This window comes from Moschus berezovskii, chromosome 4, assembly GCF_049115385.1.
Source record: "Moschus berezovskii isolate FMDL1 chromosome 4, NW_MosBer_1.0, whole genome shotgun sequence".
Lineage (NCBI taxonomy): Eukaryota > Metazoa > Chordata > Mammalia > Artiodactyla > Moschidae > Moschus > Moschus berezovskii.
In genome coordinates this window covers 87,841,398-87,867,767 of record NC_142463.1, presented here as the reverse complement: position 1 = coordinate 87,867,767, position 26,370 = coordinate 87,841,398, and the positions used below count along the sequence as shown (strand labels likewise).

Genomic DNA, 26,370 nt, shown 5'->3' with positions numbered 1-26,370 from the left:
TAAACATTATATCTTAAAGTGTGTTTTGCAATGTAGATAGTATTTATACAGTTGGCTTTACTAATTTTTCTTTATGGGTTCTCACTTTTACATAATAATTAGATAGGATAAGGTACAGTAAGTTCAGTAAGTACTTCCATATACCAAGCATGGTAAGAGAATACTAGAGTTTCACTAGTATCTGTTCTTTCCTTCTTTAATTTTGGAATCTGATAGTTACTCAGCTAGAGACTATATTCACAGCTTTTCTTCTAGTTTGGTGTGATCATGTAACTAAGTTTTAACCAGTATGAGCACTTTTGAGTCATGCCCTAAAAAGGAATGCATTTGTTCTTATGTTGCTTTTTCTTCTTTCTCACTGGTGGAGAGATAACAAGACTAGAGCAACTTCCTTGGATCTAAAAATGGGCATCATACAGTGAAGATGGCAGAGCTGCTCTACCAGCCCTGGATTCTCTGGCTGTTACCTGAGAGAGACATACACTTCTATTTTAAGTTTACAATGTATTACATAGAAACAATCTGAGATTACAATTTTTATAGATTATTGGTAATATGCTTCAACTTAGTAAGTAGAAAGTAAATTTAAAAAAACCATGGGTTTAAAATCAGAAAGATTTGTGCTTGAGTTCCTAATTTATCATTTATTAGCAAAGTGAGTTTATGGAAGTAACAACCTCTTTGAGCCTTGGTTTTCCTGAAAACGGAAAAGAGAACACATTTCCAGGGCTGTTATTAGACACAAAATATGTAAAGTCCCTAAAAAACAGTGCCTAATAAAGAAGAGAAACAATGAATGGCAGGATGAAGACCTATTATGGCCCCTAAACTAATAGAAATAAGATTAATATTTATATGCGTAGTGATAATGAGATGAAGGTTCTTGATAATATTTTATTTCTTCAGATTCCTCATCATATTTATTATAGCAATTTAAATTATGCTGCAGGTATGAAGTGAAATTACATGTAACAGTTCTAACAGTAAAGCAGAGCTAACTAAAGTGAGTCAGTGACTATGGAACTAACCACGGTTTCTGAAAGGAGAGAAGTAACAGGCTGATTTTAATACCTTCCTCACAGAGACTCTGTAGATACAAGGGTCCAGGACACCTGTGGTGGCACTGGCACTCATTTTGCACATAAATGAGAACTTCTTTCTCCAGTGAACACAGTTTGCTTGCACCACCTCCCTGAGGGGGTAAAAAAGAAAAAAGAACCAGTTAATTAACTCTGATAGCATTGATGACATGTTAGAAAACACACACACTATTTCACTCAAGTCTGTAAGGTAAATATTTGGAAACAGTGAAATATGAAGAAAACAAATTCCTAATCATGTGATCTGAAAACCTTCAGAAAGTTTTAATTATTCACAGGCAACTGAAAAATAGTGAATTTACTTATCAATTTAATCAATATAGAATGATGTTTCACCATTCATTCAACACACAATACATATTTGTTTATATTAGATGTGAGGAGTATGTGTTAGGTGATTAAAATATGAAGATCAGAGTAACTGTTTTTTAACCTGATTGGGCTTAGAGTTTAGTTAGTGCAAAAGAAATATAAAAATACTTATTCTAAAACAACTACTGTCACAGCTTTACTTCTATTCCAGCCACAAGAGCAACAGCAGCTACCATTTATGGACAGTTTACCACATGTTATTTAATCTCACAACAAACCCAGGGGTAACAACCTAGGCAGCTGGCACTATCCTCACTTTATAGGTAACGAAGTGAAGAAGAACTAAAGAGCTTCTTTCTGAAAGTGAAAGAGGAGAGTGAAAAAGTTGGCTTAAAACTCAACATTCAGAAAACTTAAGATCATGGCATCTGGTCCCATCACTTCATGGCAAATAGATAGGGAAACAATGGAAACAGTGAGAGACTTTATTTTTGGGGGGCACCAAAATCACTGCAGATGGTGACTGCAGCCATGAAATTAAAAGATGCTTGCTCCTTGAAAGAAAAGCTATGTCCAACCTAGACGGCTTATTAAAAAGCAGAGACACTACTTTGCCATCAAAGGTCCATCTAGTCAAAGCTATGGTTTTTCCAGTGGTCATGTATGGATGTGAGAGTTGGGCTATAAAGAAAGCTGAGTGCCGAAGAATTGATGCTTTTGAACTGTGGTGTTGGAGAAGATACTTGAGAGTCCCTTGGCCTGCAAGGAGATCCAACCAGTACATCCTAAAGGAAATCAGTCCTGAATATTCATTGGAAGGACTGATGCTGAAGCTCCAATACTTTGGCCACCTGGTGTGAAGAACTGGCTCGCTGGAAAAGACCCTGATGCTGGGGAAGATTGAAGGCAGGAGGAGAAGGGGACGACAGAGGATGAGATGGTTGGATGGCATCACCGACCTGATGGATATGAGTTTGGGTAAGCTCCGGTAGTTGGTGAGGGACAGGGAAGCCTGGCGTGCTGCAGTCCATGGGGTCGCAAAGAGTTGGACACAACTGAGGGCCTGAACTGAAATGTGCATCAGGAGAGATGTTAACTCTAGGTCATTTAGGAAGGAAGCGGCATCACCAGCATTCAAACCAGGCTCATTTAACTCGAAAGTCCACCTGCCCATTTTTTTCAGCAACTCCGCCCTTTCAAGTTTCCAGGTCTCTCTGTACGTGCTGTTCCCTCTACGATTCTCTTAGAAAGGAAGGATAATTAATTATTCTTCTAACGTCAGAAGAAAAGAAAGGCAGTGGGCAAAAACAGAGCTGGAGAAAGCAGAAAGGAAAGGCAAGAGAGCTCAGGTTAAATGGTTTTTATTTGTTTAGGAAAATAATAATGAGGTGACTTCTATAGGATGATAGTAGCTGATGGGTGACTTGTAAGGCTGAGGATGGTGAACGTGACAGGGAGTCAACTTTAGCTGCCTTAGTGAATAAAATTAATTTGTACTGGGACCAATCGATTTGGTTTTATAGATTTCTCTATCAATGCACAGATAACCAAAAACAAGAAGTGCAAAAACAAATATAATTTAAAAGCCAACTATGTGTTTGTGTGTGGTATGTGCATGTTATATAAATAGAGACAAGGGTGTGTATTTTATCACAGGTTTAACTGTAGCAACTTTAGCTTTTTTTTTCATTAGGAAGCTTTAGCTGATTTAAGAAATTATGAAGAGAATGCATATGTTCTTAGGGGAATTTCCCTAGAAATCCAGCAGGTGTGCAATTTATCTGTATACAGCACAGGCAGAATGAGAGTTGCTTGGTAAAGGATAGGTCTAAAGGTATTTTTCAGGCAACCTGAGGCATCCCCAGTAAGATGAGAAGTAGCTAACCTGTATACTCAAAAATAAGTGAATTTGAAAAATCACTGAATAATGAGAATAACAAGCTTTCCTCTAAACATCTCTTAGCCTAAAGACTTGATCAAGGCATCAGCCATGGTCTCTGGAGCTTCCCCCTTAAGGTATGCAGATAAACAAGTCCCGGTACTCCTGGACTCTTCAGGAATATTTTGAGCTTCAAGGCTTGGTAGTTCCTATCATTGAGACCACTGATAAATGATCAAGAACCAGAAATAACATTAAAAAAATACCTGTTATTTTACTCTTCTGATAAAATTAAATACAAACTTCTGATCAAGGATGGCAGTATGGTTATCTGTATTAGTTTCATCTCTCTCCCCAAAACTCTCTAAATTAAAACAAAATTTTTTTAAGTCACCATCAGACAGGAGACAAGAAAGAAAGAAAAAGGCAGTGACAGACAAGTAATGACTGATTAAGCAAATCAAAGAACGCTGAACCTTAAGCTGGTAATATTGAAAGCCAAGAGCAAGAATTTAAAATTGATCTTGAAGTAGAATGAAGGAAGGACACAAGGCAGAGTCAATGAGCACCCTCCACATGCACAAAGTTTTTACTCAACTTTTAGTGCTCCAAGTTAAATATGAGCAGATACTTAAGGAAAGTCCCTTAATATGAAAGAGAGATCAATAAATAGCAAAAAAACAAAAACAACTCAAAAAACCCAAAACAAAAAACAACTTGAGCAAAAGAAAGTCTACACTGGAAGAAGAAAAGAATATTGGAGAGAAAGAAAGTACATCTACCATACATGAACAGGATGCTGTTTTTAAAAAAGGAACATACAGGAAACTAACATGGTAACAAATAGGATCACCCAAAAGAAATCAGTAAATTCCTAGACACACACAACTTACCCAAGCAATCAAGAAGAAAACTTGAACAAACCAATACAAAATAAGGAGACTGAGTCAGTAATAAAAAAACTCCCAACAACAATGACGACCAAAAAGCCCAGGATCGGCTAGCTTCAGGGGTGAATTCTACTACATACTCAAAGAATAATACAAATCCTTCTTAAACTTTTCCAAAAAAACAGAAAAGAAGGAACACTTTGAAACTCATTTTATAAGCAGCATCATCCTGATACCAAAGCCCGATAAAACCACCACAAGAAAATAAAACTATGGACCAATATCTCTGATAAAGATAGATAACAAAAATTCTCAATAAAAATACTGGCAAATTGAATTGACCAACATATTAAAAGGATCAACGCACGCAAAATCAACGTGATATATGCACCACAGCAACAGAAGGAAGATGAATGCCACGTGATCAGCTCAGGTCGGGTCAGTCACTCAGCCGTGTCCCACTCCTTGTGACCCCACGGACTGCAGCACGCCAGGCCTCCCTGTCCCTCACCAACTCCCAGGGCTTACTCGGACTCACTGTCCATCGAGTCGGTGATGCCATCCAACTGTCTCATCCTCTGTTGTCCCCTTCTCCTCCTGCCTTCAATCTTCCCCAGCATCAGGGTCTTTTCCAGTGAGTCAGTTCTTCACATCAGGTGGCCAAATTATTGCAGTTTCAGCTTTAGCATCAGTCCTTCCAATGAATATTCAGGACTGATTTCCTTTAGGATTGACTGGTTGGCTCTCCTTACAGTCCAAGGGACTCTCAAGAGTTTTCTCCAACACCACAGTTCAAAAGCATCAATTCGGTGCTCAGCTTTCTTTATACTCCAACTCTCACATCCAGACATGGCCACTGGAAAAACCATAGCTTTGACTAGGCGGACCTTAGTTGGCAAAGTAATGTCTCTGCTTTTTAATATGCTGTCTAGGTTGGTCATAACTTTCCTTCCAAGGAGTAAGCGTCTTTTAATTTCATGGCTGCAATCAGCATCCGCAGTGATTTTGGAGCCCCCAAAATAAAGTCTGACACTGTTTCCACTGTTTTTCCATCTATCTCCCATGAAGTGAGGGGACAAGATGCCATGATCTTTGTTTTCTGAATGTTGAGCTTCAAGCCAACCTTTTCACTCTCCTCTTTCACTTTCATCAAGAGGCTTTTGAGTTCCTCTTCACTTTCTGCCATAAGGGTGGTGTCATCTGCATATCTGAGGTTATTGATATTTCTCCCAGCAATCTTGATTCCAGCTTGTGCTTCTTCCAGCCCAGCGTTCCTCATGATGTACTCTGCATATAAGTTAAATAAGCAAGGTGACAATATACAGCCTTGATGTACTCCTTTTCCTATTTGGAACCAGTCTGTTGTTCGATGTACAGTTCTAACTGTTGCTTCCTGACCTGCATACAGGTTTCTCAAGAGGCAGGTCAGGTGGTCTGGTATTCCCATCTCTTTCAGAATGTTCCACAGTTTATTGTGATCCACACAGTCAAAGGCTTTGGCATAGTCAATGAAGCAGAAATAGATGTTTTTCTGGAACTCTCTTGCTTTCTCCATGATCCAGCGGATGTTGGCAATTTGATCTCTGATGCCTCTGCCTTTTCTAAAACCTGCTTGAACATCTGGGACTTCACGGTTCACATATTGCTGAAGCCTGGCTTGGAGAATTTTGAGCATGACTTTACCAGCGTGTGAGATGAGTGCAACTGTGCGGTAGTTTGAGCATTCTTTGGCATTGCCTTTCTTTGGGATTGGAATGAAGACTGACCTTTTCCAGTCCTGTGGCCACTGCTGAGTTTTCCAAATTTGCTGGCATATTGAGTGCAGCACTTTCACAGCATCATCTTTCAAGATTTGAAATAGCTCAACTGGAATTCCATCACCTCCACTAGCTTTGTTTGTAGTGATGCTTTCTAAGGCCCACTTGACTTCACATTCCAAGATGTCTGGCTCTATTACTTCACAACTATTCCTAAATCAATCTCTTTCCTATGTCTAGTCCCACTACCCTAATTTTGTCCCTCAACAATTCTTCGCTGAAATATGGCAACACTTTCCTAAATGGCCCCCACTCAAATCTACTTTCCTCATGTTACCACAGGAGAAGGTACTGGTGACCCACTCCAGTGCTCTTGCCTGGAAAACCCCATGGACGGAGGAGCCTGGTAGGCTGCAGTCCATGGGGTCGCTAAGAGTAGCACACAACTGAGCGATTTCACTTTCCCTTTTCCCTTTCATGCACTGGGGAATGAAATGGCAACCCACTCCAGTGTTCTTGCCTGGAGAATCCCCGGGACGGGGGAGCCTGGTGGGCTGCTGTCTATGGGGTTGTACAGAGTTGGACACAACTGAAGTGACTTAGCAGCAGCAGCAGCAGCATGTTACCACAGAGCTCCTTCTAAAATACAGAAGGTGACATCCTTCCTCTGTTTAAACTCTGTCACTGTTTCCCATTTCAGATTCAGCCCTACCTCCTTAACATGGCCTCTCCATGATGAGACCCCGTAGTCTTATCACTTGACCCTTTTGATCTCATACTGATTGTCATTCCCCACTTACTTCACACTATTTCTCATTTGTATGCCTTTGTTCATAATGTTTTCTTTACCGAGTCCACCATCTACTCTCCCTTTCAACTGCGACATTCCCCAGTTTAATTCTAACTCACTGAGACTAGTCATTATCCCCTCTAGGAATCTTTCCCCAACTCAGCCTCCAGGTGAAAGCCTGGTGTCCTGTCTGACGTGGTCTGCCTTGGTCCCCTGAATACCTCAGCGTCCACCATTCTCTCTCCTGGAGCACTGCCACTCCATGCTCCAGGGTGGCAGAATGAGTTGGCCTCCTCCATCATTCCATTCAGTACTCATCCCCCAGGATGCGGTCCTAATTTCCTTTATCCTTGCTTTGTTTCTGGCAGATTCTCCAACAATTAATATATATTTGAAAGGAGTCAATATTGTAAATGAATTTTTTTAATTTATAAGCCTAAGGTACCCCTGACTACGCTCTTTCTTAATAGGAATTCAAATAGAATATTTTAATTTAAATACTCTTTTAGATTTTATACTATCAAAATAATAGCTTTGGAGTTTCAAACAATTTCTCCAAGCAAAAAAATTTTTGTGTGCCTTCAACAATTACTCAAATTTTGTGCGTGACAATCTTTAATGAACACACACACAGCTGTCAGAAAATGGTCCAGACCACACAAACAAAAAAAAAGTAGCCAAGTTAGTAGTGACAGTTTGTTATACTGATGAGTTACCATGGAAACAAACTCAGACTACTTGACAACTGAGACAAAAGTCACATTAGTAAATGCTTTCCGTTATGTGACTCATTAATTTCCTATAAGTCTTATATTGTTGCTTAACCATTTTCAAGAAACAAAGCAACAGAATATGATTTGTGTTGATACTGTGGAAAACCCAGTATTTGTAAGATAAAATGATAAAGCTGCTGATTGTGAAATATGTAAACAGGGGACTTACTTAACAGAAGATAAATGTTGACATGGCCATTGTTTATGCTTCAAAAGAGTCAAAGAAAATCTAAAAAGTCTTAAACAAATACAAATAATGTAAAATGAAATGAACATTATGGATCCATTTTTTACGACTACTTAGAACTGTATTACTTAATATTCTAAGAATTACTTGCACATGTGTACTCTAGGCACATATTAAAATTATGCCATATTTTGGTACCTCAAAGCATTTTTAACTTGTTAAAAACAGCAGTAAAAAACAGTCATGAAGAATGCAAGATTTCTTCCAGACAGCATTACCACATGGACGTTAGAGCTTATCTCCAGAGCCAGTCTGACTGGGTTCAAATCCTATGTGTTCTTCTTGCCAGTTATCACCCTGACACAATCCTTAAACTCTGCATTTCCATTTCCTCCTTTATGAAACAGAGATGGTAACAGTACTTATACCTCATGGAAATTTTGGGAAACCAAGTGAATTATTACACTTGGTATTTGGAACAATGCCAGATTTATAATGGACCTCAATAATAAATGTTAGCAATTGTTACTATCAAGGATATAAGTAGTTCAAGTCCAGTTACATTTGCCTTCCAGAGAGAAATAAATAATGGTTAAATTTTATAGAGAATTTTCTTCAACAGTAATAGAGTTCTATTTTATAAAAGATACAGATTCCTGAAAAAATGAACCTTTGGGAACTGAGGTTAAAAACAGCATTTTGAGACTCCAAGGATAAATTAAGTCTATAAAGTTGTGACTTTAACATACAACACTAAGGATCAGCGAATGTCTCTTAGCCCACAAGTAGTTTTGGCTTGAGGAGCTGAGTGTACTGTACTATCATTCAGTGGAAAAAACTGAACACAAGATATTTTTCATTCATTCAGTCACTCAATTATACATTCATTCATTCCGCTAGTAGTGTTAGTGAGGGAAATGACAATCCAGTTTTGGACATCTTGAGGCTGAGGAGCCTGAGAGTCCCTGTGATCATATAACTTAGGAGAAATATATATTTGTTCAGATAACCAAAATATTATTTCTCATATATAGTTGTTCTTCATCGACTGTTCCTGGCTCAAGCTCCCCAAACCCTTGGGATTTCCTAATTGTTGATAATGAAGGTATCTTTTGTTATGTGAATGAAGTGACTTTTAGATCCCGCCCTAGAGTGGGGGCTGGTAGCCAGGAGAACCAACCATGAGAACAAACTTTCAATCCTACCCCATGATTTCTGTGGAGGGGAGAGGGGCTTTAAGGTTGAATCAACAGCCACAGACCAATGATTTAGACAATCTGGACTAAACAACGAAGGCTTCATAAAAACCCAAAAGGACAGTTTTCTGGCCCCTTTTCAAAGAGCTTCTACATCAGGGAACCAGAACACTTCCATGTGCCACCATGCTGGAGTCTGGAACTCTGTGGAACACTGATACAGAAGATACAGGAGAAGCAGAGGGGACAGGCAAAGGAGACTCCAGGGTCAGCAGAGAGAAACAAAGGAGATCATGTTATTACCAAAAGATCTTTAAGAAGGAAGAGTTCAACAAAATCAAATATGGCAGAGAGGTCAGGTAAGATAAAGATGAGAAAGAAGCAACAATGGAGTCACTGATAATACTGTGTAGTTCGGTGAAAAGGTGCAGGTGAAGGCAGATGACTATGGGAAGTAGATACAGGGAACACATACAATTGATTTCAAATATTTCAGTAACACAGTGGAAAAAATTAGGGTGGCAGCCCACATGGCATAGAACAGGGATTTCATTTTAACATGCTTAGTGTTATAGGAGAGAACCAATAAAGAGAAAAAGTCAGAGTTGAGAGGGTATGAAAGATGGTGCCAGAAAGTCAGAGGGGATGGGATTCAAACAATAGCTGGAGGGAGTGGCCCTGAATAGACGAGGCTCCTCCTGCATCATGAGGAGGGGCAGAGAAAGGACCAAGCTCTAATGCTGGCAAGTTTGTCAACAGATCACTGTTCACTGCCAGAACTGTTCTAGAGAAAAATTCCATGTAAGAAACAGAACTATTTGATATATAGTAGTCAAATGTTCATGATCTGAGCCACAGTCAGCTCCTGGTCTTGTTTTTGCTAACTGTATACAGCTTCTCCATCTTTGGCTGCAAAGAATATAATCAATATGATTTCGGTGTTGACCATCTGGTGATGTCCATGTATAGAGTCTTCTCTTGTGTTGTTGGAAGAGGGTGTTTGCTATGATCAGTGCATTCTCTTGACAAAACTCTATTAGCCTTTGCCCTGCTTCATTCCGTGCTCCAAGGCCAAATTTGCCTGTTACTCCAGGTGTTTCTTGACTTCCTACTTTTGCATTCCAGTCCCCTATGATGAAAAGGACATCTTTTTTGGGTGTTAGTGCTAAAAGGTCTTGTAGGTCTTCATAGAACTGTTCAACTTCGGCTTCTTCAGCTTTACTGGTTGGGGCATAGGCCTGGATTACTGTAATATTGAATGGTTTGCCTTGGAAACGAACAGAAATCATTCTGTCGTTTTTAAGATTGCATCCAAGTACTGCATTTCGGACTCTTTTGTTGACCATGATGGCTACTCCATTTCTTCTAAGGGATTCCTGCCCACAGTAGTAGATATAATGGTCATCTGAGTTAAATTCACCCATTCCAGTCCATGTAAATTCACTGATTCCTAGAATGTCTATGTTCACTCTTGCCATCTCCTTGACCACTTTGACCACTTGACCCTTTGACCACTTCCAATTTGCCTTGATTCATGGACCTAACATTCCATGTTCCTATGCAATACTGCTCTCTACAGCACCGGATCTTGCTTCTATCATCGGTCACATCCACAACTGGGTATTTTTTTTGCTTTTGCTCCATCCCTTTATTCCTTCTAGACTTACTTCAGCAATATGTGAACCGTGAACTCCCAGATGTTCAAGCAGGTTTTAGAAAAGGCAGAGGCACCAGAGATCAAATTGCCAACATCCGCTGGATCATGGAGAAAGCAAGAGAGTTTCAGAAGAGCATCTATTTCTGCTTCATTGACTATGCCAAAGCCTTTGACTGTGTGGATCACAATAAACTGTGGAACATTCTGAAAGAGATGGGAATACCAGATCACCTGACCTGCCTCTTGAGAAACCTGTATGCAGGTCAGGAAGCAACAGTCAGAACTGTACATCGAACAACAGACTGGTTCCAAATAGGAAAAGGAGTGCGTCAAGGCTGTATATTGTCACCTTGCTTATTTAACTTATATGCAGAGTACATCATGAGGAACGCTGGACTAGAAGAAGCACAAGCTGGAATCAAGATTGCTGGGAGAAATATCAATAATCTCAGATATGCAGATGATGCTACCCTTATGGCAGAAAGTGAAGAGGACCTCAAAAGCCTCTTGATAAAAGTGAAAGAGGAGAGTGAAAAGGTTGGTTTGAAGCTCAACATTCAGAAAACAAACATCATGGCATCTGGTCCCATCACTTCATGGGAAATAGATGGAAAAACAGTGGAAACAGTGTCAGACTTTATTTTGGGGGGCTCCAAAATCACTGCAGATGCTGATTGCAGCCATGAAATTAAAAGACGCTTGCTCCTTGGAAGGAAAGTTATGACCAACCTTGATAGTATATTAAAAAGCAGAGACATTACTTTGCCAACCAAGGTCCGTCTAGTCAAGGCTATGGTTTTTCCCGTGGTCATGTATGGATGTGAGAGTTGGACTGTGAAGAAAGCTGATCACCGAAGAATTGATGCTTTTGAACTGTGGTGTTGGAGAAGACTCTTGAGAGTCCCTTGTACCGCAAGGAGATCCAACCAGTCCATTCTAAGGGAGATCAGTCCTGGGTGCTCATTGGAGGGACTGATGCTGAAGCTGAAACTGCAATACTTTGGCCACCTCATGCGACGAGTTGACTCACTGGAAAAGACTCTGATGCTGGGAAAGGTTGGGGGCGGGAGGAGAAGGGGACGACAGAGAATGAGATGGCTGGATGGCATCACCGACTCTGTGGACATGAGTTTGAGTGAACTCCGGGAGTTGGTGATGGACAGGGAGGCCTGGCGTGCTCTGATTCATGGGGTCGCGGAGAGTCGGACACGACTGAGTGACTGAACTGAACTGAGTCAAATGTTTGCCAAATACTTGCTTGTTAATAATCTGCTGTACATATTATAAAAAACTGAAGGCTCATGCAAGAAAGACTGCCATTCAGTGACTTGGCAGATAGCCTAATGAGAAATTTCATTTTTAAAAAAGTATGTAAAGTTATGCCCCATTTTTATAGTATGATAAATGACTAATAATTGTTTTTATGAGCAAAAAGTGCTTAAACTCAAAAATATGAATTGATGTTTATCTAGAGAGGCATGTATTCTTTAAGTTCCCTCACATAAACTCACAGGTCATTCTTTCTACATACTCTTGGATATTTTTAAACAATGAATACAATTCAATTCAGTTCAGTTCAGTAGCTCAGTCGTGTCCGACTCTCTAGCACCCAGGTCCCCTCTCAGTTTAACCTATAGTTTTCTTTCTTTTTTTAATTGAAGTTCAGTTGACTTACAATGCTGTGTTAGTTTCTGGTGTACAGCCAAGTGATTCAGTTACATATATACTTTTTCATATTCTTTTCCATTATGGTTTTACATGGTATTGAATACCATTCACTGTGCTATACAATAAGACCTTGTTTATCCATTTCTATATATAATAATTTGCATCTGCTAATCCAAATTTCCTAATCCACACCCTCCTCCCACCCCCAGCAACTACAGATCTATTCTCTAACATATACTTTTCTATTCATAACATTCCAGCTTATTAGCTAGCCAAAGGAAAGCTGAATGGCATAATGGAAAGAGAAAAAGGTAAAGTATCCAGACCTTTTCTAGTATAAACTATATTGACTTTGGACAAGTCATTTAACCTGCTGGCCTCAATTTCTTCAATGAGAAACAAGTGTTGACCTAGGTACTATATATAATCAAAATGAATATTTTTGACAAATATCATACATGAAAAATAGTTTATTTTTCTGTAACTACATAGCAGCACTTCTTTACTTTCTAGAAAGGACAGTACAGATGAAAATGGCACAATAAAAACATGAAATAATAGGGAAAAAAATCTTAATTTAAGGAAGAACCTATACTAAAAATTTAAGAATACACATGGTCTAGAACATTTTAAAGAAAAGAAAACTACAGAAAACTCCCCAATTTTCACCAGGTAAAAGTCCTTTGAGATAGCGAAAATTAAAATCAAGTTATATAAATAAGAATGAAAATATGTCCTCCACAACCCTTATAAACAAAGGGACACGAGACTAACCAGAATTCAGAAGCCGATGTGAACTACTGATTCTGTATTGCGCCAAAAAACTGTATTGTGTATGAAGGAAAAGGAAATATTTTGTCAGGCATGCAAGGACTAAACTAAACAAAAAGCAAAAAACTATCACAGGTACCATTTCTGATTAAGACATGAAGAATTGCACAAGAAAAAAAGAATTAAAAATTGTATCTTCAGAATAAAAAAAAAAGGCCAGAAACCAATTAAGAGGTTACCTGCCTTCTAAAAAATATTTTACTTTGAACAAGAGGACTTTTTTTCCCCTTCCTGAATTGTCTAAGGCATATGTGAAAATAACAGATACAGTTTCTTCAGTCACTTATTCAATTAGCCAATTTCCAGATCAAGAAATGAATGGCTCCTTTTAGTTTCCAGATCAAGAAATGAATGGCTCCTTTTTGTCTGAAGACCAGAGGCCAAATTCTTCAACTATGCATTCATCCCCCCAAGGTCTACTTCTCAGCCTCTCAATTTGACCCCCTCTGATTACCTTCATTAACTTCACCTAACTGAATTATACACTACTCCCTATCCAAGCTCTATGTACATACGCCTGCCTAATGCTGTTCTATTCCTTTAGGATGCCCTCCTAAATGCTTTCTATCCTTTTCCTATGATCCAACCTCATCCACATGACATAGGAAAGGGAACCAATTTTAGACTCAGAGGACCGAGGCTCAAGTCTAATTTCAACAATGAATGATGTTGCACAAATTAGTTTCCTTTACGTAAGTTTTCTCTTTTATGAAATGCTTTGATTTTAGCTAAACATATTAGTATAAATTATATCTATCTAGATATTTATATATTATATAAATTGCAAACATCTTGCCTGAATCTATAAAATCTATAAAAAATTCACAGTAAGGGGTAATTTAGAAACACAAAGGACGCAGGCACACAGAGAGAAGCCATGTGAGAATACTGCAAGAAGGCAGGGATCTGCAAAATAGGACCATACTTGACCACACCTTGATCTTGAACATCCAGCCTCCAGAACTGTGAGAATATAGATTTCTATTGCTTAAGCGACTCAAAAAACACAGTAATTTAAAATTAAATACACACACACATACAGTTCTTGTTGTGTAGTCACTAAGTTGTGTCTAACTCTTGGTGGACTCCAGCCCACCAGGTTCCTCTGTCCATGGGATTTTCCGGCAAGAATACCGGAGTGGGTTGCTATTTCCTTCTCCAGGGGATCTTCCCAACTCAGCGATAGAACACGAGTCTCCTGCATCACTGGCTCTCAATCTGCAGGCAGATTCTTTACCGCTTTATATATATCTGGGTAAACTACAAAGTGTTAACAAATCAAGACTTCACTCAAAAATTTATTCTATGATGCATTTCCTGAGCCCTGGACAAAATTATTCTCTTGTTCCTTTAAACTCCTGGGACATTTTACATCCACGTTTGGAGCTGCCTTGCAAATGAAAGATACTGAGAGCAAGAGAAATAGGACTTTAATGAAGTTTTGCTGTGTGTTAAAAAAGTACTCTGATATTTTCATAAGCATAATTATTGAAAGGGAACTCTAAGGTATCAGAGGAGGTTTTCTGGTACAGTGATATCAAATAGTGAATTCCAAAGAACATACATTGGCCATCAAAACCTATTTGGAGATATAGATAAGGAGGAGAAAACTGCAGAATGTTTACATTATTGAGATCCAGAGGGAAACAGGCCAGTAACTCAGCTGGTATGTGACAAAATGAAAAAAAAAGTGAAAGTGTTAAGTCACTCAGTCACGTCTGACTCTTTGTGAGCCCCCAAACTGTAGCCCACCAGGCTCCTCTGTCCACTGAATTCTCCAGATAAAAAGACTGGAGTGGGAGTGGGTAGCCATTCCCTTCTTGAGGGGGATCTTCCCGACCCAGGGATTGAACCTGGGTCTCCTGCATCGCAGGCAGATCCTTTACCATCTGAGCCACCAGGAAAGCCCCTATGTGATGAAATAGTACAAAATAATATTAAAAATGGACTTTGAAGGCTCTACTCTGGCTATCTTGGTTATCCTTAATATGATTCAATAATCAGGAAAAACTCATTCAAATGAAGTAAATTTAAATCAAAGGCACAGCAACCCACTCTGGCTAACTCTACTTGAAGGGAGGTCTGGGGGATAGACTGGGAGAGATCTGTGCAGCAATGAAAAAATGAGATTACAAGGAGGTTGCATATGAAAGGACTGTACTGAGAATACATGGTGGGATATTTCTTGAGTGGCAGAGACCTGCTGCGGTATTTCCTGATGACTCTGATCAAAGCCACTGTAAACTTCATGTGTTTGCATCACATTGCATCACTTGACATGTCTGACAACATTTCTCACATAGAAGGAAACCACAGTGGAAGCAGAGTCTCTGAGTTAGAGAAACTGCCATAAATATTTTACACAGCCTCTCAATTGTTTTGTGTGTGGGTTTTTAAGGATTACCTTAGCAGATTCTTGACTTACTATCAGTTGGTACTAATTTACAGTTTCTCAAATTAGGAAGCAGCCAGTGCTAACTAACAATGTAGTTATTACTGAGTTCCTGGTTGCTTCAGGAAGCCTTACACTATACAATGAGAGTTTACAATTCTCAACTGCATATAATTACAAATGCATATTATCTACATTGTTAACAATGATTGCTTACTGTTCCCTTAACAGAAATTATGAAGGTAATTTATAATTGCTTATAAAACATTCTTTACTGATTTAGCCTACAAGAAAAATTTTAGGACCAATCCCCTTGTTAGGCAAGGACCATGAACAATCTTTTCTAACTACTTTCTGTCATTTCTAAAACTGCTTCTGCCTTGTACATAGTGTAAATAATAATATCCACAGGATAGACCAAGTAAGATATTTATTTGAACTGGAAGTCATTCCTCAACCATAAGGAATGACCAAAATGGGGAGACCTTCATGACCAGATGGTACCCAGAGGTAATAATAAAAAAATACCTTTAGGGACTCTGAATTGGCTTAAAAAGATAACAGAAGATAAAATGTTAGTAACTTTATGCTTAAACACCAGCACCAGAGAATTGCCAGAAACTGCCATAGAAATGTGGCTGCAGTCTATGAACAAGGAAATACATAAAATTATAACTAGAAAGAAAATGTCACTAAATAAGTGCACACAAAAGCAACGTGAGTGATGACTCACTATGAGGAAATGAAGCCAACATGTAAAGTCCAAAATCAAAACTATGGGTAGTTTCTCATTTTTTTTTTTTTTAACATCCACTGGAGTTTTTATTTTATTTTTTAAAAGTAATTAATTTATTTTACTTTACAATATTGTATTGGTTTTGCCATACATTGACTTGAATCTGCCATGAGTGTACATGTGTTCCCCATCCTGAACCCCCCACCCACCTCCCTCCCCATCCCATCCCTCTGGGTCATCCCAATGCACCAGCCCCAAGCATTCTGTCTCATGCATCAGACCTGGACTGGAGATTCGTTTCACATATGATATTTCACATGTTTCAATGCCATTCTCCCATATCATCCCGCTCTCGCCCTCTCCCATGGAGTCCAAAAGACTGTTCTATACATCTGTGTCTCTTTTAATGTCTCTCATACAGGGTTATCGTTGCCTTCTTTCTAAATTCCACATATATGCGTTAGTATACTGTATCGGTTTTTTTCTTTCTGGCTTACTTCACTCTGTATAATGGGCTCCAGTTTCATCCACCTCATTAGAACTGATTCAAATATATTCTTTTTAATGGCTGAGTAATACTCCATTGGCCTCTTGAGAAACCTGTATGCAGGTCAGGAAGCAACAGTCAGAACTGTACATCGAACAACAGACTGGTTCCAAACAGGAAAAGGAGTACATCAAGGCTGTATCTTGTCACCTCGCTTATTTAACTTATATGCAGAGTACATCATGAGGAACGCTGGGCTGGAAGAAGCACAAGCTGGAATCAAGATTGCTGGAAGAAATATCAATAACCTCAGATATGCAGATGACACCACCCTTATGGCAGAAAGTGAAGAGGAACTCAAAAACCTCTTGATGAAAGTGAAAGAGGAGAGTGAAAAGGTTGGCTTGAAGCTCAACATTCAGAAAACAAAGATCATGGCATCTGGTCCCATCGCTTCATGGGAAATAGATGGAAAAACAGTGGAAACAGTGTCAGACTTTATTTTTTGGGGCTCCAAAATCACTGCAGATGCTGATTGCAGCCATGAAATTAAAAGACGCTTACTCCTTGGAAGGAAAGTTATGACCAACCTTGATAGTATATTAAAAAGCAGAGACATTACTTTGCCAACAAAGGTCCGTGGAGTCAAGGCTATGGTTTTCCCAGTGGTCATGTATGGATGTGAGAGTTGGACTGTGAAGAAAGCTGATCGCCAAAGAACTGATGCTTTTGAACTGTGGTGTCGGAGAAGACTCTTGAGAGTCCCTTGGACTGCAAGGAGATCCAACCAGTCCATTCTAAAGGAGATCAGTCCTGGGTGTTCATTGGAAGGACTGATCCTAAAGCTGAAACTGCAATACTTTGGCCACCTCATGTGACGAGTTGACTCACTGGAAAAGACTCTGATGCTGGGAAAGGTTGGGGGCAGGAGGAGAAGGGGACGACAGAGAATGAGATGGCTGGATGGCATCACTGACTCTGTGGACATGAGTTTGAGTGAACTCTGGGAGTTGGTGATGGACAGGGAGGCCTGGCGTGCCGTGATTCATGGGGTCACAGAGAGTCGGACACGACTGAGCAACTGGACTGAACTGAATACTCCATTGTGTATATGTACCACAGCTTTCTTATCCATTCATCTACCAATGGACATCTAGGTTGCTTCCATGTCCTGGCTATAATAAACAGTGCTGCAATGAACCCTGGAGTACATGTGTCTCTTTCAGTTCTGGTTTCCTTGGTGTGTATGCCCAGGAGTGGGATTGCTGGGTCATATGGCAATTCTATTTCCAGTTTTTTAAGGAATCTCCACACTGTTCTCCATAGTGGCTGTACTAGTTTTCATTCCCAGCAACAGTGTAAGAGGGTTCCCTTTTCTCCACACCCTCTCCAGTATTTATTGCTTGTAGACTTTTGAATAGCAGCCATTCTGATGGGCATGAAATGGTACCTCACTGTGGTTTTGATTTGCATTTCTCTGATAATGAGTGATGTTGAGCATCTTTTCAAGTGTTTGTTAGCCATCTGTATGTCTCCTTTGGAGAAATGTCTTTAGTTCTTGGGCCCACTTCAGTAGTTTCTCATTTGATTAAGATAAAATAAATCTTGGGTGTAAGCTAGTTTCTAAGCCATAATGCTTGGAGATCAGTTCAGTTCAGTTCAGTTCAGTCGCTCAGTCGTGTCCGACTCTCCGCGACCCCATGAATCACAGCACGCCAGGCCTCCCTGTCCATCACCAACTCCCGGAGTTCACTCAAACTCATGTCCACAGAGTCGGTGATGCCATCCAGCCATCTCATTCTCCGTCGTCCCCTTCTCCTCCCGCCCCCAACCTTTCCCAGCATCAGAGTCTTTTCCAGTGAGTCAACTCGTCTCATGAGGTGGCCAAAGTATTGCAGTTTCAGCTTTAGCATCAGTCCCTCCAATGAACATCCAGGACTGATCTCCTCCAGAATGGACTGGTTGGATCTCCTTGCAGTATAAGGGACTCTCAAGAGTCTTCTCCAACACCACAGTTCAAAAGCATCGATTCTTCGGCGGTCAGCCTTCTTCACAGTCCAACTCTCACATCCATACATGACCACGGGAAAAACCATTGCCTTGACTAGACGGACCTTGGTTGGCAAAGTAATGTCTCTGCTTTTTAATATACTATCAAGGTTGGTCATAACTTTCCTTCCAAGGAGCAAGCGTCTTTTAATTTCATGGCTGCAATCAGCATCTGCAGTGATTTTGGAGCCCAAAAAAATAAAGTCTGACACTGTTTCCACTGTTTTTCCATCTATTTCCCATGAAGTGATGGGACCAGATGCCATGATCTTTGTTTTCTGAATGTTGAGCTTCAAGCCAATCTTTTCACTCTCCTCTTTCACTTTCATCAAGAGGCTTTTGAGTTCCTCTTCACTTTCTGCCATAAGGGTAGTGTCATCTGCATATCTGAGGTTATTGATATTTCTCCCGGCAATCTTGATTCCAGCTTGTGCTTCTTCCAGCCCAGCGTTCCTCATGATGTACTCTGCATATAAGTTAAATAAGCAAGGTGACAATATACAACCTTGACGTACACCTTTTCCTATTTGGAACCAGTCTGTTGTTCCATGTCCAGTTCTAACAATTGCTTCCTGACCTGCATACAGGTTTCTCAAGAGGCAGGTCAGGTGGTCTGGGATTCCCATCTCTTTCAGAATGTTCCACAGTTTATTGTGATCCACACAGTCAAAGGCTTTGGCATAGTCAATAAAGCAGAAATAGAAGTTTTTCTGAAACTCTCTTGCTTTCTCCATGATCCAGCGGATGTTGGCAATTTGATCTCTGGTGCCTTTGCCTTTTCTAAAACCTGCTTGAACATCTGGGAGTTCACGGTTTACATACTGCTGAAGCCTGGCTTGGAGAATTTTGAGCATGACTTTACTAGCGTGTGAGATGAGTGCAATTGTGCGGTAGTTTGAGCATTCTTTGGCATTGCCTTTCTTTGGGATTGGAATGAAGACTGACCTCTTCCAGTCCTGTGGCCACTGCTGAGTTTTCCAAATCTGCTGGCATATTGAGTGCAGCACTTTCACAGCATCATCTTTCAAGACTTGAAATAGCTCAACTGGAATTCCATCACCTCCACTAGCTTTGTTCGTAGTAATGCTTGGAGATAGAATTTCTAAATTCTAAAAGCCCTAGAATTTCTTCTGAAACCAGTAAATAGGTTTCAGGACACGAAAAAAATATTTTTCTTTAAGACAAAAGAAAGACTTTTAGTCTTGGGTTTGTTTTTAATATTTGTACACCTATTGTCTTTTACACTATTCTTTTGCCCCAACCTATAATCATTTTCAAATCTCTATCCTAAAAATAAAAACATAAAATTGTTTGTTCCTATTTCCCCTTCTTTACCTAATTCTACTTTTCTCCTTTTCTTCATTAACAAACTTCGCCAAAAAAAAAAAAAATTATACTCACTGCTTCCAGGGCTTCACCACCTGCTCAGTCCCTAATCCCTCAAAAGTGAAAGTGAAAGTCACTCTTTTCGGCTCCACAGACTACAATTCATGGAATTCTCCAGGCCAGAATACTGGAGTGGGTAGCCTTTCCCTCTCCAGGGGATCTTCCCAACCTAGGGATTAAACCCAGGTCTCCCACATTGCAGGCAGATTCTTTACCAGCTGAGCCACAATGGAAGCCATGTTAGGGAAGTCACAAGGAAAGTCACAAGGGAATCCCTTAAAACCTGGCATCTATTCCTATGACTCCAATAAAACTACTCTCCCAAGTTTATCAATGGATTTGCTGTGCTTAGTCGCTCAGTTGTGTCCAACTTTTTGCGACCCCATGGACTGTAGCCTGCCTGGCTCCTCTGTCCATGGGATTCTCCAGGCAAGAATACTGGAGTGGGGTTGCCATGCCCTCCTCCAGGGGATTGTCCCAACTCAGGGATCGAACCCAGGTCTCCTGCATTGTAGAAGGATGCTTTACTATCCAAGCCACTAGGGAAGCCCAAGAATATTGGAGTGGGTAGCCTATCCCTTCTCCAGGGGATCTTCCTGATCCAGGAATCGAACTGGGGTCTCCTGCATTGCAGGTGGATTCTTTACCAGCTGAGCTACTAGGGAAGCACTGGATAGTCACATTCAAAAGAAGGCAACCAGACCACTATCTTACACTGTACACAAAAATTAACTCTAATTGGATTAAACTGAATGTAAGACATGAAACCCTAAATGTTATTGAGGAAAACAGGTGGTAAGCTCCTTGTCATTGGTCTTGTCCATGATTTTTTGATTTAACACCAAAAGCAAAAGGAAATAAAAGCAAAAATAAGCAAATGGGACTACATCAAACTAAAATACTTCTGCAAAGCAAAGGGAACTATCAACAAAATGAAATGACAACCTCCTGAATGAAGAGAGAAAATATTTGCAAATCATATCTGGTAACAGATTGATACCCAAAATATAAACACACACACACACACACACACACACACACAATCTGATTAAAACCAGACAATCCAATTAAAACGTGGGCAGAGGATCTCAAAAGACATTTTTCCAAAGACATCCAGGTTCATGAAAAAATGCTCAACATCACCAATCAGCAGGGAACTACAAACCAAAACCAGTGTTAGAACGGCTATCTTCAAAAGGACAAGAAATAACAAGTGCTGATGAGCGTGTGGAGAAGAGAAGCCCTGTGCGCTGTTGGTGAGGGTGTAAACTGGTGCAGCCGCCACAGAGAGCAGCGAGGCGTTCTTAAAAAAACCAAACACAGAACTACCACACGGCCCAACAGTTCCACTTCAGGCCATTCATCTGGGGAGGAGGGGAAAGGAAATACTAACTCCAAAAGATCTCTGCACACACAGTCCCTTGTCATGTTCACTGTAGGATTATTTACAATAGCCAAGATATAGAAACAACCTGTGTCCATCAATAAATCAATGGATAAAGAAAAATGTGAAATACACACACGCACAATGGAGTATTATTCAGCCCAAAACAAGATGGAAATATTGCCATTTTTTGAAGGCATGGATGGACCCCAAGGGTATTATGCTACGTGAAAGTCAGAGACATATTGACAAATAGTATATGCTCTCACTGATATGTGGGTGAAATTGGTGAGGGAATCAAAATGTACAAACTTTCAGCTATAAAATAAATAAGTCATGAGGTCACAGTGACTACAATTAATAATACTGTATGGCATATTGGAAAGCTACTAAGAGAGTAGGTCTTAAAAGTTCTCATCACAAGAAAAAAAAGGTTTTCTGTAACTATGAATGATGATGAATGTTAACTAAACTGATGTGGTAATCACTTTGCAGCATATACAAATACCAAATGATTATGTTGTACATCTAAAGCTAATATAATGTTTTATCAATTATGCCTCAATAATTTATAAAAAAGTTCACCAAATAATTGCTGATCATCAAATAAAGAGTACAGCTCTCACACGACTCCATCTCTCCCCTCTAGGGCAGGGCTGAACACCCTCTCCTCAAGTTTTTCTTTTCTTGTTTAGCTTCTGTGATGTTAAATCCTCTCCAGTGTTTTGTTCTCATTTGTCTTCATTATGTCTTCTTCTACCAAAGTTCTATCCTTTGACTCTTGCATTTTGTTCTATAGGCTATCTCAGGTTTTAATCATCTTCAGTTCAGTTCAGTTCAGTTGCTCAGTCGTGTCCTACTCTTTGCGGCCCCATGAATCACAGCACGCCAGGCCTCCCTGTCCATCACCAACTCCCAGAGTTCACTCAAACTCATGTCCATCAAGTCGGTGATGCCATCCAGCCATCTCATTCTCTGTCGTCCCCATCTCCTCCCATCCCCAATCCTTCCTAGCATCAGAGTCTTTTCCAGTGAGTCAACTCGATGCATGAGGTGGCCAAAGTATTGGAGTTTCAGCTTTAGCATCAGTCCTTCCAATGAACACCCAGGATTGATCTCCTTTAGAATGGACTGGTTGGATCTCCGTGCAGTCCAAGGGACTCTCAAGAGTCTTCTCCAGCACCACAGTTCAAAAGCATCAATTCTTTGTACCCATATGGATTATCCTAAGACCTAGGTATGAAAGAAGTTCTGACAACTGTGCTCAGTTTTAGACAAATTCTCAGCTGCCTATCACACACCTTGCTTGCACCTCACATTCAGATACTTACAAGAAAGAGCCTGGTACTGGCAAGAGAAGGCATAAACTGGAACAAATAGGAATATCCAAAATAGAATTGTTACTTAATATACAACCCATTCATAAAAGAATACAACGTATGGCACTACTAAAATAACATGCTAAAGAGTTTATTTTTTTCTAGAGACATTTCATAACAAGGAAAATGCTTATAATATTCAGTTTAAAAAAAAGTGGGATAAAAGACTGGGTATGTAATTTGACTTCAATTGTGTAAAAAGTGAATTAGAAGAAACTAGACAGGTACATTTCAAAATGTTAACAATGATTCTCTCTGATGGGTAACATTTTCTCCTTCATAATTTTAAGTATTTTTCCAAATGTTCTACATAAATCTTGAATTAATTTTAGAATCAGAAAAAAAGGGGGATTCAAGCTCATATTGCCGATAGAATAAAACCTAGTCTTCACAAAATGGCACCCCAGACCTGCCAAAATCTGACCTCCAAAGCAGTCGTGTCCTTAAATACAGGCCCCGAATGTTTTCTGTTCTGCTCCACCACCTAGCCACCATGTTCTTAATGCGATCCATTTTAATGATTCTGTGTTCCTGCTTATCAGGTCCATTCTTCTCCTACCACAAAGAAGGATATGTTGTTGACTTAGAATGTTTTTGATCCCTAAACCACAATACAAAGTGGGAAAGTAATGCTCAAAGTTTTCTGTTCGATTAGCTAACAAAGAAAAATTTTACAAGTCTTTTATCCAACTCATAATGAACACTAATGGTAGCAACAATAAACATAAAATTAGCTAAAATAACTCACTGGCTAAATAACACAAGATAAAGACTGTTCTTGACTGTAAATTGTCACAAAAATTAAAAAATCTTAACAAAATTTAGATAATGTAAAATCTGATTCTGAAAATTTGGGACTTAATAAAAATAATAGCTACTATACAGATTATGGTGGAGAAGGCAATGGCAACCCGCTCCAGTACTCTTGCCTGGAAAATCCCATGGATGGAGGAGCCTGGTAGGCTGCAGTCCATGGGGTCGCTAGGAATCGGACATGACTGAGCGACTTCGATTTCCCTTTTCACTTTCATGCATTGGAGAAGGAAATGGCAACCCACTCCATTATTCTTGCCTGGAGGATCCTGGGGACGGGGGAGCCTGGTGGGCTGCCGTCTATGGGGTCACACAGAGTCGGACGTGACTGAAGCGACTTAGCAGCAGCAGCATACAGATTATGGCAGATTAATATAAATTAAGATAGCTATTATAATCTTTGCAGTTAATTTATACCTCATGTTCACTGTAAAATATATAGAGAAGAGAATAAATACCAAAGAAAATAATTTCACAAAATAAAAAGTGAAGTGAGAACAGAAATAGTTCAATTGCATGGAATAGTGCCTGGCACACACACACACACAACAGATATTTGTTAAATGAAAGAATAAACTGATACAGAAAACTGTCCGAGAAGTTAATTAGATTGGCTTATCACTTCATGGGAAATAGATGGGGAAACAGTGGAAACAGTGTCAGACTTTATTTTTTTGGGCTCCAAAATCACTGCGGATGCTGATTACAGCCATGAAATTAAAAGACGCTTACTCCTTGGAAGGAAAGTTATGAACAACCTTGATAGTATATTAAAAAGCAGAGACATTACTTTGCCAACCAAGGTCCGTCTAGTCAAGGCTATGGTTTTTCCCATGGTCATGTATGGATGTGAGAGTTGGACTGTGAAGAAAGCTGATCGGACACGACTGAGCGACTGAACTGAACTGAATGGAGTTTTGTCAGAAAATGCTTTTAAAAATACCATTATTGAAATATAATTCACACACTATGGAATTCACCCTTTTAAAAGTACAATTCAATGGTCTTTCAGTTTAGTTCAGTTCAGTCGTTCAGTCGTGTCCGACTCTTTGCAACCCCATGAATCACAGCACGGCAGGCCTCCCTGTCCATCACCAAATCCCGGAGTTCACTCAAACTCATGTCCACAGAGTCGGTGATGCCATCCAGCCATCTCATTCTCTGTCGTCCCCTTCTCCTCCCGCCCCCAATCCCTCCCAGCATCAGACTCTATTCCAGTGAGTAAACTCGTCGCATGAGGTGGCAAAAGTATTGGAGTTTCAGCTTTAGCATCAGTCCTTCCAATGAACACCCAGGATAGTATATTCATAGAGTGTGAAACCACCACTACAATAAATTTTTGAACATTTTCATCACTTTGGGAAAAAAACCTCATACCCATGATTAGTCAGTACTCATTTCCCTCCAACCTCCCAAACCTAGGCAACTTCTAATCTACTTCCTGTCTCTGTAGACTTTGCCTATTCTGGACATTTCATATAAATGGAAACATATGACGGGTGGTCTTTTGTGACTGGCTTCTTTCACTTAGCACAAAGTTTTAAAGTTTCATCCATGTTGTAGCATGTATCGGGACTTTCTTCACATTGCCAAATAATATTTCACTGTATGGATAGTCCACATGTTACTTATCTTCATCAGCTGACAGACAGTGGGGATATTTGGATTTCTGGGTTATTATAAATAATGAAAAATTCATGTACAGTTTGGATAAGATGGTTTTGAACCTCGTGAGTCCACTTACACACAGGTATTTTCAATAGTGAATACTACAGTACCGCACAATCTATGCCTGGCTGAACCTCAGAAGGCAGAACTGTGGACACAGAGAATAAGGAGAACTGACTAATAAAGGCTGTGCAGACTCTGCATGTAATAGAAAAAAAAAACAAATCCAAATCTGACTCCGTATTAGATCTGTTCCTTCTGCTTTAACGCGTGTGCTTTGTTGCCTGTGCTTAGTCATGCTGGCTCTGCACCTTTTGTAAAAAGAATGTTGCCTGTTACCTGAAATATACAGGATAGCCCGTTCTCAGGTACTGACCTTTAAGAGTCCATTCACACAGAGCTAAAAAGTTGCAGAATAGAGAATAATATTTGTTTTGTCTTAGGTTTACAAAAACATTGCAACCCAAACTACCTGGACAGCTTCAAGAACAAAGGATTTCTATACCAAGAAGTTTGCAACAACTAACCACGCCCCTCCCCCAAGGAGCCTTTAGAAAGGCTTTGCTGAAACCTTTGGAGGAATTTGGGGTTTGGGGGCATGGGCCACCCACCTCCTTACCTGGCCCTGCTTTTAACTCAGTTTCAGTTTGACCTCATTGGCAACAGGGCAAGCACTTCTAACCCCCATGCCCCATGAGGTTCAAGGGTTCACTGTACATAGTATTTTACAGAACAACTTGTGTTGACATGTTTTCATTTCTCTTGGGGTACATTAGTGGAACTGTCAGATCATATGGTAATTGTTTAACATTTGAGGAATTACCAGTGTTTTTTAAAGCAGTTGCACTAGAAAATGCTTTCTTGATGAAGATTCAGTGTGTGTGCGCTGAGTCCCTTCAGTCGTGTCCGACTCTTTGCAACCCTGTGGACTGCAGGCCACCAGGTTCCTCAGTCCATGGGATTCTCCAGACAAGAATACTGGCATGGGTAGCTATTCCTTTCCCCAGGGGATCTTCCTAACCCAGGGACTGAACCC

The 26,370-nt window shown here is 39.9% G+C and overlaps 1 protein-coding gene across 2 annotated transcripts in view; it reads right to left on the bottom strand.

The window, feature by feature from the left end:
• The window catches only part of EEIG2 (EEIG family member 2), an 87,641-nt gene that overhangs the window by 44,702 nt on the left and 16,569 nt on the right, over positions 1-26,370 (bottom strand). For both annotated transcript variants that reach the window (XM_088835533.1, XM_055401737.2), the window contains exon 2: positions 1,072-1,192. In XM_088835533.1, coding sequence (XP_088691659.1) covers positions 1,072-1,192 — 121 coding nt within the window. The remainder of the gene's footprint in view (positions 1-1,071; positions 1,193-26,370) is intronic.